Source organism: Coregonus lavaretus, assembly GCF_964263955.1.
Source record: "Coregonus lavaretus genome assembly, chromosome: 27".
NCBI classification, from domain to species: domain Eukaryota; kingdom Metazoa; phylum Chordata; class Actinopteri; order Salmoniformes; family Salmonidae; genus Coregonus; species Coregonus lavaretus.
Window position 1 is genome coordinate 33,737,801 of NC_140014.1, and position 12,998 is coordinate 33,750,798.

A 12,998-nucleotide genomic window follows, 5' to 3' on the forward strand; every position below is an offset into this window, starting at 1 on the left:
AAATGTAGCCAGGATTGATAGTAAACAAAATAAATAATAATAATAATAAATAAACGGCTGAACTGTGTTTACCAGCATATTTCCCAATACATTTCGTCATTTTAAATTAGGTTAAACATAGAAGACTAAACATTTTTTATTTTATTAGTATGCCTACTGTATACATTCTTCCTGTAGATATTACATACGGTATTTAAGATTCAGTTTCTGATGAGTGTGCAGTGCACTTTATTTAAACGTTTACCTCTATGATATTACACTCCACCACAGTAGGTGGCGGTATTCAAGCATGTTCAACGCGGCTGCTGTTTTGTTGAACATAAAGCCATTTTCTTGTTGGTTGGAGAGTGACTGGGATGCGCTGAAACACATCAGACGGAGTTTTTATAAAGGCTTTTTGAAGAGTTTTTACCACAATGAGTTCAATTGGAACTGGGGTAAATTTGATAAGACACTTCTCTTCATTTTTGTAATGCTAACAAATAAAATGTTTGGTAACTTGTTAACCTCGGCTCATCTTAGCCAGGCTAGCAACTAAGTTAGCCAACTTGCTAACTACTGTAGTTAGCTTTGACTGCTTTATGCTAGTTTGAGGTTTTAGTAGATAACTAGCTAATAACACATTTAATCACGTCATTCGTTTAAGATCTATAATCGTATATAGTGATGAAGTACATTTTACACTGGTTACTGCTACCTAGCTGTTCTTTCCTTGCAGTACTACTGTTAGTTTGCTACTAAGCCATGTTGTCATGCCTGCTGAGTCACTTGCACTACAGGCTAGTTAGCTAGCAATGCTGGCTAAGCTAAATCGAAATTGAAACCAATTCAACTGATTTGGTGTTGGATATCGGTTGCTCTGCTATCTATCAACATAGGTTTGATTTCACATCATGATATTTACAAGGTAGCCATTTTTTGAATCCTTTAATTAGCTAGATTGACACACTGACACATGCACTTTTAAATGGGTCGGTGCTATCCGGTATCCTATGGACGTCCCAAAGAGCCTAGATTGCACGGAGCCTTTGAAATGGGGTTACTCTATCGTGAATCTACTTCCATGTTTTTGCCAGCCAATACTGGGAAAAGTGACACCAATGAGTATTGGTTAGATTGATGTATGAAGCCTTGCAGTTCCTGTCAATGACACGTGTTTTATCAACAGCAGTGGCCATCAAAGTATAACATCCAAATCTCCCTTTCTAGTATGACTTGTCTGCCTCCACCTTTTCCCCTGATGGAAGGGTGTTCCAGGTGGAATATGCCATGAAGGCAGTAGAAAACAGCAGGTATGTGATCCTTTTGAATGCAGTACCCACATGATGGGGCGGCAGGTAGCTTAGTGGTTAAGAGCGTTGTGCCAGTAACCGAAAGGTCGCTGGTTCTAAGCCCTGAGCCGACTAGGTGAAAAATCTGTCGATGTGCCCTTGAGCAAGGCACTTATCTCTAATTGCTCCTGTAAATCGCTCTGGATAAGAGCGTCTGCTAAATGACTAATAAATAAATAGATGGAAAGTGACAGGAATATGCACAAATCACTTTTTTTTGTACTCAAGTGTCTCAATTTGTTGGTTCTTGTCCTTTCTCCTTACAGCACAGCAATTGGGATCCGATGCAAGGATGGGGTTGTGTTCGGTGTCGAAAAATTGGTTCTCTCCAAACTTTACGAACAAGGCTCAAACAAGCGTATCTTCAATGTCGACCGTCACGTAGGGATGGTATGTATTCATCCACAGACCACATCCCCAGTATATACATGTGTGGTGTTTACCAACAAAACTGATGCGCACGCAACCACACAGAGAAAAAAATTATAATCTTACAATCAAAGGATTAAAATGTAAGCTATTTCGTCTGCAAATGTTATTGAAAACAAAAAGACATTTACCCATTGCAATTTATATGCTGTTTATTTCAAATACATAGTTACAGTTGCTGGCTAGCTAGCTAACCATAGCCACATTTGCATAGACGTGACAAGCGTCAAAACAAGAGATGGTATCAAGCACAAAATACAACTAGCTGAAACAAGCCATCTACAATTCACAGCACACCAGCTTCTAGTCAATGTTGCTAGCTATCTGGCCGATCAGTGACAACACAGTCTTATACCTCTGGGTTGTGCCTGCATTTTTGTCATGACGTTGTCATTCCACCAGTCTATTTTTCTTGAAAAATCTTAAGCAGGTATTGGTCGTCGCCATCTGTGTTCAGCTCATATAAAGGGCTGGTTCAATTAGTAACTCAATTAAAATGAGACTCAGCAATATGACGTTTCCACGAGCAGGAGGATGAGCCACAGACATGCGCGATGCAAGGCGGTCGTGCATTCAGAGTATCTGCGCTTCACGCTGCTGCAACGTGATAGCTATGGGACCAAAACAACGGAGAAGTTTAGCCTCACTCCTAATGGACGAGATCCTCTCTGGACGATGTTTGGCAATGAAACAACAGAAGCCATTTATTTTCAAAGGAAGAAAAGCGATGCCAAGCGAAGTGGCCTGGGGACTGTTGGGCGACGTGAATAGGGTGGGACTTAAGTTGGAGGAAGCTGAACTTTATGCAAATACTCTGCAATATCGCGGTGCAATTGACCAATTGAAGCTCACTGGCTTCCAGACCCTACTGGATTGGCTGTTGATACCAAGCATGCTGTCGGCTTGCTAGCACCCACATGACGAGCCACTCTGGAGGAAGCTAGCGTGGCTAGGCGAAGCATCGCTAGTTAGTGGATCTTGGCCATAACACTCGTATTATTTGCGACGTCGTCCCGACTCTGCTGTTTACTTTGTGCATTGCTGAATCTACCTTTAACTTTCTTACCAATAGGCAGTGGCTGGACTACTGGCTGATGCTCGATCCCTGTCTGAGGTGGCCAGAGAGGAGGCCTCCAACTTCAGATCCAACTATGGACACAACATCCCACTGAAGGTAAAAAAATAACTCTGATGCTCTTGGTCAGTGTTTCCCTCAAACTCCTCCTCGTGTACCCTGTCAGTTCCACATATTTGGTCTGTTCCGTTACAGTACAACCACACCTGATTCAACTGGTTAAGTGTGTGACTGTATTTACATGTTGTCAACATATTCTGAGTTGCTTTGCTTTGTCCCCAAGTCCTATGGACAATTGGCATATTCCTTGATTTGAGATGAATTGCATATAATCTCTCTTTACAGCATCTCTCAGAGAGAGTGGCCATGTACGTCCATGCCTACACGTTATACAGTGCGGTGCGGCCGTTTGGATGTAGCTTCATTTTGGGCTCTTACGATCAAGATGATGGTCCTCAGCTGTACATGGTTGACCCCTCTGGAATCTCATATGTGAGTTATTTTGGGGGGAGTTTATCCCCAAACAAGCTCTGTCATTAATTTACTGTTGTCACACTTTACATGTTTAGGGACGGTTTCCCGGAAGCAGATTAAGACTAGTCCAGGAATAAGAGGCATTCTCTGTGGAGATTTTACCTTGAGCATGTGGTTTAGTCCTGGACTAGTTTTAATCTGGGTCATGGAAAATGGCCCTTTAATGTGTTTGAACCTATGCAATGTATTCAGAAGGGAATGTTTATCAGTTGCGAACATTTACGAAATCTGTATCTCATCATGCAACCTTAAATTATGACCTGAAATGTGTAACATTAGGCAATGTTGTGAAAATATTAGATGACCACTTATACATTGTTTTGTTTTATCAAGGGTTACTGGGGATGTGCTATTGGAAAGGCCAAGCAAGCCGCCAAGACAGAAATTGAAAAGCTTCAGGTAAGAATATTAATTGAGCCAATTTTCTTAAGACAAGGGAAGATCTTGCTTAAAAGTTTGCCTTTGATTTTGTATGCCATTGCTATCAACAGATGAAAGACATGACCTGCAGGGAGTTGGTAAAAGAGGTGGCCAAAATGTAAGTTTTTGTTTGTTTTATTAAAGGAACACACACCCACACTGTTACTCACTCTCATGAATAGCCTCCAATCAAGGCACTGAGTATTAAGTTGCTACTAACATGTACTGTTGGATGTTTGTTTTGTAGAATCTACATTGTACACGATGAAGTGAAAGACAAATCGTTCGAGTTGGAACTCAGCTGGGTTGGAGAAGGTAATGCCACTTTCTCATATACACATGTATTTCTTTTTTTGTATTTTACACCCTTTTTCTCCCCAATTACGATCTTGTCTCATCGCTGCAACTCCCCAACGGGCTCGGGAGGCGAAGGTCGAGTCATGCGTCCCCCGAAACATGACCCGCCAAACCACGCTTTTTAACACCCGCCCGCTTAACCCGGAAGTCAGCCGCACCAATGTGTAGGAGGAAACACTGTTCAACTGACGACCAAGGTCAGCCTGCAGGCGCCCGGCCCGCCACAAGGAGTCGCTAGAGCGCGATGAGCCAAGTAAAGCCACCCCCCCCCCCCCCTGGCCAAACCCTCCCCCCCCCTGGCCAAACCCTCCCCCCCCTGGCCAAACCCTCCCCCCCCTGGCCAAACCCTCCCCTAACCCGGACGACGTTGGGCCAATTGTGTGCCGCCCTATGGGACTCCCGATCATGGCCGGTTGTGATACAGCCTGGGGTCGAACCCAGGTCTGTAGTGATGCCTTTAGCACTGCGATGCAGTGCCTTAGACCTACACATGTATTTTTAAGTGTAGTTTTGTCTCCCTTTGTACATCTGTATATGACAAATGTAACAAAGGCAGAGTTTTGTACACTGGTCTAAGCCACAACTAGTGCACCGGGTAAGCAGCCATTGCATTTGTTTTGGAACAAACTTGTCCCTGGTTGTGAGCAGTGTCATACATTTAAATGTGACAGTTAACCCAGCTCATAACAAAGTGATGTATGGCAAGCATGTGCAATAATGGGTTATGATTCTGTTGGATACTCGACCCTAACCAGTTTTGACTAGCTATGTGACGGGCCATCGCCTGGTCCATTCAAATTGATCGCAGCTGATCTGCTTGAACTGAGCAGTGTAACTTATGACCTTAATTTCCCCTCACCAGTGACAAATGGAAAACATGAGCTGGTTCCAAAAGACGTCAGGGAGGAGGCAGAGAAGTACGCTAAGGTATGTACCACGACCACCAGTCATTCATTTTTATTTAGCATGGCATTTCTGTGACCTACTGGGTTCAAACCAAAAATACGTCTAGGGACCATGGTGCTTGCCTATGGAGCAGTGAGGGGAACGGCACCTCCGTACCTTCAGGCTCTGATCAGTCCCTACACCCAAACGAGGGCATTGCGTTCATCCACCTCTGGCCTGCTGGCTCCCCTTCCTCTGCGGAAGCATAGTTCCCGCTCAGCCCAGTCAAAACTGTTCGCTGCTCTGGCACCCCAATGGTGGAACAAGCTCCCTCACGACGCCAGGACAGCGGAGTCACTCACCACCTTCCGGAGACATTTGAAACCCCACCTCTTTAAGGAATGAATACCTGGGATAGGATAAAGTAATCCTTCTACTACCCCCCCCCCAAAATATATATATATATATATATATAAAAATATATAATAATAAAAAATAAAAATAAAAGAATGGTAAAGTGGTTATCCCACTGGCTATAGGGTGAATGCACCAATTTGTAAGTCGCTCTGGATAAGAGCGTCTGCTAAATGACGTAAATGTGCCCTTGAGCAAGGCACTTAACCCTAATTGCTCCTGTAAGTCGCTCTGGATAAGAGCTTCTGCTAAATGACTAAAATGTAAATGTAAAATGTTTGAACTTGAGTCTCCTGTGTGCCACAAGACTGAGTTAGCCTGCTGAGCTAAAGCCCAAGCTTTAGCCCAGGGAGCTAACTCAAGTCTTCAGGTCCCAGGCAAGGTTACTCATCACGTGAGAATGGTTCACTGAACCACTTCCATTATATCTGTCTTGCTGGTGTCTGATTCGCAATGCCTTTTGCTTCCACCATAGGATTCCTTGGAGGAGGAGGATGACTCTGATGAAGACAACATGTAAACTCATTTCTGTGGTTTCTCCACTCGTCAAACACCTACTGACAGGACGGCTCTCCAAGAGACACAGACGTTGTTTTGTAATTAATGGACCATGTAATTTTTTTGGGTTTGATGGATTTCAGCCTTTAAATAAAAGTTGAAGATAAGCACTGTTTATACTCAAAGCATTTTTGGCCTTTTTTGTGATACTCTAAATACTGTCAACAAGGGTTTGCCTCTGTCATTTGTTTTTATAATTGGATGTGTATTTAGTTCATAATATCTCAAGGACTGTCACTTGATCCTTCTACTGATGGTGCAGTTGTGTAAGAACACCAAGACTCTTTCAGTGCACAGTGTGATATGTTTCAGGTATGACATGTGTCACAGCGACTCGAAGGGTAGTGGTCTCCACATTGACCTTACAGATGGACCTCCACCTCTCAGTGCCTCTCCATGCCAGCCTCATCTGGTTATGTCCCTGCTTGGATACAATTTAAGATGATGTGAAAGACTTGACCAGTGTCTTGAATCTGAGGGATTGATTAGCTCCTCATCTGTACATTTGATAAAGACATGCCATTCTGCCTTCCTGGGACAGATTATCTTGTAGTGGTGCTGAAGTCAACCTAGTAGATTAAGGCTTGGAATTTCACATCTCAGGATACTCAGCCAGAAGACTAGCCAATGTTAAGTTACACCCCTCAACACGGCTATATGCATTCATTGTCTGGCCTTAGGTAAGTAGTAACCAAGATTTGACAGCAATCACTTCACATAGCTTTTACCTGCACATGCTTCCTTCCGGTTACGTAACCAACTTGCCCTCTGACGTCCTACAAACATGAACAAGGCGCCATTGGCCTCAACTTCAAACAAATCGATACTTTATATTTAACTCGTAACCCGCATCCTCTCCCCAGCACATGACAACATAGCTAGTAACTCATTAATTAAAATACGAGTTACCGCTAGCACCATCCAACGAGTGAGTAGAAATTGCTTGTGTTTTCAGTTCACATATAGTATATTTCCATCCTTGGAGTGACAAGGAAGCCAGTGTCGAAAATAGGCGGTCCATTGTAAAATATTTCTAACCAGTGAATGGCTTGACTTGAGATAAGTAAAGCCAATCATATTTCCATGTTGGGGTGTTATTTTTGTGAAAGAAGCTACGTTTGGGAAGACCAATAGCACATTTTCTCTCAAAGCGCCGATTTCCATCTACCAACCATAAATCCAGAGAAGGTATGTCCTATAGGATTTGAAGCAAGTGTTGACCAATCATATTTCTGCGATTCGACCACCACTGTCACGGCAGCCAATCGGATTTCGAGAGACCCAGCTTCGGCTCAACAGCTTGTTATTCGTGTATTGCTTTGCAAATCTAGCAAGCAAGTCGTGATCAGTGGTGTCGTTGCATGTAAGTATCAAACATATTAATATTCCTCTCAAACGAATTACAAACGTTTAACAGTTCAAGCTATTTAGATCAATGTGACACCTGTTTCGTTATCGGACGAGACTTAGCTCAATTTTTCGTTATTTTTTTATTGTAAGCTTAGGCTGGTAAAGAATTGAATGGCAGTGCCAGTGACTAGTCGGCTTGTTTTTGCAGTGAATAAATGTATGCGCCTTTTGTGAAACTGGATAATAAATAATTATTGTCCTGATAATTTTTTGTTTTATCGTCGAACTACCTGCCTGCCTCTCGTTTATCCAAATGAGAACCACAGTTTGAAATGTTCTGCCTGAACTAGCTGGCCAACTCAATGACTAACAAGGCGCTTTAAATCGAGAAACTGTTAACGTTAGCTAGCATGTTTAAGTTAGCTAACTAGCTAAATTTAGCTCCCGAGTTGAGGGAAATATTCTGTCGTTCCTCACTTTAACCAAAAGACTGCCACAATCTTTATAATCTCTGTTTGTAGTAAAACATAATTGTCTAAGATGACTGTGTGGCACACCTTTTGTAGCCAGCTCCTCTGTGTATTTCTCCCAGCCTGACATGGTGCAGCACGGCGAGCTATGATGGCGACGTGACACAGTCACAGATTGCGAGCAAAGCGGGAAGGAACACGCACTATTCTGTTTGTTGTCTATGTGCAACGTCCTTGTAGTATGCCAACGCTGGGCTGTAAATAACTTGATAATATTCTTTTAAAAAGCTTTTGTCGATTTTTAGTCTGTTAACATTCAGCATGAGCATACAGCTAAACTAGCTAGCCAGTAGCCACACATTTTTGTGAATCTGGAGGGAGGGGGCTGCATCGAGCTTGAAAAGAATGCGTTAGAAGTAGCAGGCTAGTTCGTCGTTAGCCTGTTAGCATATTTACTCATTTTCGACTAAATTTGATTTAGTCCTAATCACGGCCATTCTGACATCTTTATTCATCTGTAATTCCGATCTTGTTTTACAGCAATCAAAACCAATCGAGCTGGACTCCCTCAAATAGCCTCTACGATGAAGGTAAGTCACTTGGCTAACCTCAGTTGAAAACAGCGGTGAAGCCGACGCCTCTTTCACTTGGCTTGCATAGAGACTGGGGGACAACTGTCTATATGGTTGGCAACAACATATGACAGTTTGAAGGCGTCAGAATGTTGCACATATACATGTTTCATATATAATTTCAATGCCAAAAGTTTTCATGTAGGCTTCACCGTAAATGACTATTTTTAGACATCATTGTCCACCTCTTCCTGAACAAGACAAATGTTATTGAGTTGAAAAACCTCTAATGCAATTTCATGTTTATGTGTGGCATCATGCTTCATGGACATCTCTTTCAATAGTGGCCAAACATGGCCTGTGTTTTATTTATAAGAAAGTACAATGATAAATGTTATAGGAGTGTCTGTTTTTCTCACAGGCAGCGGACGAGCCTGCCTACCTGACCGTGGGGACTGAGGTCAGCGCCAAATACAGAGGTGCCTTCTGTGAGGCAAAAATCAAGACTGTTAAACGGACAGTGAAGGTTAAGGTAAAAGCACAACGCAACAATGACTCCATCCCAAATGCCACCCCATTCTCCTTATAATGCACTACTATAAACAGAATGGGGCTGTCTTCAAAAGTATTGCACTATATAGGGAAGAGGGTGCAATTTGGGACACAGACAACATTGTAATCAAACAAGGGAGTAATGTGAAATGTTCCAAATTTTGATGTCCAAATCTTACAAGGATATGTTGTTTATATAGGCCTAGTAGACAAGCTGATTGGCTAGTTTCGGTCACAGTTTTGCTGCAAAAGGACCCCCCCCCCCCATCTAAATGTTTGTGTATGCCAGTGACATCTTTCAAGTAGACTTGTTCTATGAACAGTTTTGCTCAGTTTGTTTCAGAAAGCCTTATGCTAATCCAGGGGTCTCCAACCCTTTCTAGCATAAAATAAAAAGCTTTCAAATAGGCACGTTCTTCTCTTCTCCTCAACCATGCGACTCTTCCCTGGGTCCTTGGTGTACAAGAGACGTGTTTTCTGTCAATATAACTGGTAAAATAATGGTTAGTAAACAACTCTAAAGGGCCCCATAAAATCATATTTGGTATTTTCCTGAATTCTGTTTTTTTTGTTGTTTTTTAAAACTTTTGTTTTGTTAAAATTTCAATTGTTCATAGAGAAACAACAAAAAGTGATGTTCTGAGTCATGTCAATGCTTAAATCACACAGAAAGACCATTTTGTAGGTAAACAAATAATAATATAGAACACATTTTGATTTTAGTGTAATTCCGCTTTAATTGCGCATCTAAATTAATCTAGCAAGAAAGGAATGTGTCGGTCTAGCCTACTGCTGCACAACATGTCATGGCAGAGTTTGCAAAACAATTGCCACCCAATTGATACAAATAATCATGATATAGTTCTGTCAGGTAAGCCTACTTTGCATTTAATTGAGAGTTTTTTGGGAAAGTCTTTGTCTACCCACAAGACTGTTATCATTAGCATTGCTAACTGGCTACATACAGAGTGATAGATAAATACGCGCACCAAACAGACGGACGGCAATATTGCTGGAAATTACCGTAATTGCCATATATTGTGTTACGTTTTGGCTTTTTAAGCCAACAGTGGCTAACCAGCGGTGGGATAATGTCACTGTGTCTTTGATTGGACAGTTGCCGGGTGGTTTATGGTTGACCATATACGATGGAACACATGAAAAAAAATGCATGGATCACACTTTATTTGGATAGTCCGGATTTTCCATCTGTAGATGCTCTACAGATGGTCATACTATCTGTTGCTAAGCAACTGCTTGCTAAGGTTAGGGTTAGTAGATAGTTAGTTGAAATGTTACTGATAGTATGTAAGGCACCTACTGATGGACTAACCATATCTAGTGTTACCAATGTATGTACTTTCAGAATTGATTGGCGAGCTACTCATAGTTGGGCTGCGAGCTACTGGTAGTTCGCGATGTACCTGTTGGAGACCCCTGGGCTAATCTGTAACCTACGCAGTCCCAACTAGACACTCTGAAAACAGTTAATTTAGTCATAACATAATCATAACACAACAAACACTGGTGATAGTCAGTCATCATGACTGCATTGGTTAGAGCCTGTTGGGTAAAACACATGGTTCAAATTCACATTAAATACGCTGAACAGTGTTGGTTTCTTGAGCTGAAATAAAAGATCCCAGAAATGTTCCATATGCACAAGAAGCTTATTTCTCTCAGATTTTGTGCACAAATGTGTTTACATCCCTGCTAGTAAGCATTTCTCCTTTGCCAAGATAATCCATCCACCTGACAGGTGCGGCATATCAAGGAGCTGATGAAACGGCATGATCATTACACAGGTGCACCTTGTGCTTGGGACAATAAAAGGTCACTTTAAAATGAGCAGTTCTCACAACACAATGCCACAGATGTCTGAAGTTTTGAGGGAGTGTGAAATTGGCATGCTGACTGCAGGAATGTCCACCAGAGCTGTAGCCAGAGAATTGAATGTTAATTTCTCTACCATAAACTGCCCCCAACGTCGTTTTAGATAATTTTGCAGTATGTCCAACTGGTCTCACAACCGCAGACCATATGTAACCATGCCAGCCCAGGACCTCCACATCTGGCTTCTTCACCTGCGGGATCATCTTAGGGGGGGTGCTGAGGAGTATTTATGTCTGTAATAAAGCCCATTAGTGGGGGGAAATTCATTCTGATTGGCTGGGCCTGGCTCCCCAGTGGGTGGGCCTATGCCCACCCATGGCTACACCCCTGCCCAATCATGTGAAATACATAGATTCAATAATTCATTTCAATTTACTGATTTCCTTATATGAACTGTAACTCAGCAAAATCGTAGAAATTCTTGCATGTTGCGTTTTTTAAATATTTTTGTTTAGTATAGCAACTGACAATGCTTGGACATTGGGTTAGCAGCCATGTCTGGTTTAGTATGTTTTCGAACAACCGATAGGCCTAGGAATTTAGGTTCAAATGTGCTTTTTTTTATTCCTCAAAACCCTGTTGTGAAAATGTGGGTGCCACTGAACTGGTGAACCAGCTTATAGGTCAGGGCTGATGATGGTTATTGTTTTAAAATCAAGTGATCCCACACCAATCGCCAGTTAGCAGCATTGTGACCTGACCTCCTGTATTCTCCACTATTCTCCTTTGCTTCTGCTCTTCCATTATGATTGTCACAACAAGGTCAGAGTTCCCTTGATTATTTCATTGGTCTAGTGTTCATGGGGTGAGGTAGGAAGCCCCATTTGAACTTTCTCCACATAGAAAGATAGGTGAAGGCTATGATGCACCATTCCCTGGTAATACTATAAGCACATACCTACTATTGTATCAGATGGTTTAAGATCTGTCTGTAGCTGGAAACACCTGTTTTTACAACTGTGCCTTCCAGCGTTGGCATGTGAGGTTCATCTATAGGCCCCTTGGTAACTGACTGGTCAAAGAAAATGTCATTTGTCACATATTTCGTGACTTAGTCAGGAAGAGGAAAGTTGTCTGTTACTCAACTGGATTATTTCACCTTGACTGAATTCCTTTGTTTCCCTCCTCTCTCACTAGGTGATGCTCAAAGGAGACACCACTTCACAAGTTGTTCAAGATGACCAAGTGAAAGGACAGTTGAAGGTAAGTTTGGAACTAACTGGCATCGCATCACCGAACTCCCCACAGTATGATATGGAAAAGATTAATTTGGCCCTCTGTGTTCTTTTGATTCTCAGAATCATCTGTTTGTCACATGATTCTGAGATTCTGATCTGTTGGATATAACAATGGTTCTGTACTTGTGACAACATAATGTCCTACAGGGTGCAGGCATATAGAACCGGTACAGATAAGGTATTGTCGACATGAAGTTCATGGTCATGTGACTAATGCCCTGGCAAATTACACTGATCACCTGTTTTTCAACAACTGTAAGCATCAATGGTACTGCAGTTGTTTTTGTGCTGATTTTTAACGCCAGAGTGTTAAACATTTTAAGTTGCCTAAAGGTTTAAAATGGCCTCAGTTTTTCTATCCTGATATTTTGTATGCCCAGTGTGGTTCCCTTTTCACTGTTCGAACACACGTGTCATGGGCTTTCACTTTGCCCAGGCACGTTACTTTCTTTATTTAGAGAAGACTTGATTTGAGATGCAATGTTAAAAGGTGCAATATGCAGAAATTGCTCCGCCATTTCCTGGTTGCTAAAATTCTAATAGGTTGCCTAATTTCAGTTTGTGACAAAACAAGCAATGTAGAAAGTCATTGTATTATCTAAAACCGCTGTAAAATATATTTTCCATAACCAAAAATATTGTTTTTTAAGTTGGTGTACAAAACCGAAAGTAAGACACAAAAAACTAACGTAAGAACGGGAAGCATATAAATAGCGCACCTAGAACAGATCTACCGCTTCTTAGACTTGCTTTCAATGAGAATGACAGATCTATAACTCTAATTTCTATGTGGATTTGGTCAGGTCGCCCAAAAAGTTACATATTGCAGCTTTTACTGTTGCCATTTTGAGTTATTTTTGAAATGGGACTAAAAGAGCAGCGCATATGAGGTGTCTCAAAGTCTCATCTCCCTGGCATCC

General features: G+C 41.9%; 2 protein-coding genes across 2 annotated transcripts in view; both read left to right on the forward strand.

Annotated features, from left to right (window-relative positions):
• Positions 1-275: 275 nt before the first annotated feature.
• On the forward strand, positions 276-6,118 carry LOC311102541 (proteasome subunit alpha type-3-like). The gene is made up of 10 exons (XM_084143913.1): positions 276-437; positions 1,210-1,292; positions 1,598-1,721; positions 2,833-2,934; positions 3,181-3,327; positions 3,703-3,768; positions 3,861-3,907; positions 4,037-4,104; positions 5,009-5,073; positions 5,921-6,118. The coding sequence occupies exons 1-10, from the start codon at positions 417-419 to the stop codon at positions 5,963-5,965; spliced, it is 768 nt and encodes a 255-aa protein (XP_084000039.1). The 5' UTR covers positions 276-416; the 3' UTR covers positions 5,966-6,118.
• Positions 6,119-7,325: 1,207 nt separating this feature from the next.
• LOC311103070 (AT-rich interactive domain-containing protein 4A-like) overlaps positions 7,326-12,998 on the forward strand; it is a 33,501-nt gene continuing 27,828 nt past the window's right edge. Inside the window, exons 1-4 of the mRNA XM_084144597.1 lie at positions 7,326-7,366; positions 8,364-8,413; positions 8,817-8,927; positions 11,978-12,043. Coding sequence (XP_084000723.1) covers positions 8,408-8,413; positions 8,817-8,927; positions 11,978-12,043 — 183 coding nt within the window. The 5' untranslated portion in view covers positions 7,326-7,366; positions 8,364-8,407. The remainder of the gene's footprint in view (positions 7,367-8,363; positions 8,414-8,816; positions 8,928-11,977; positions 12,044-12,998) is intronic.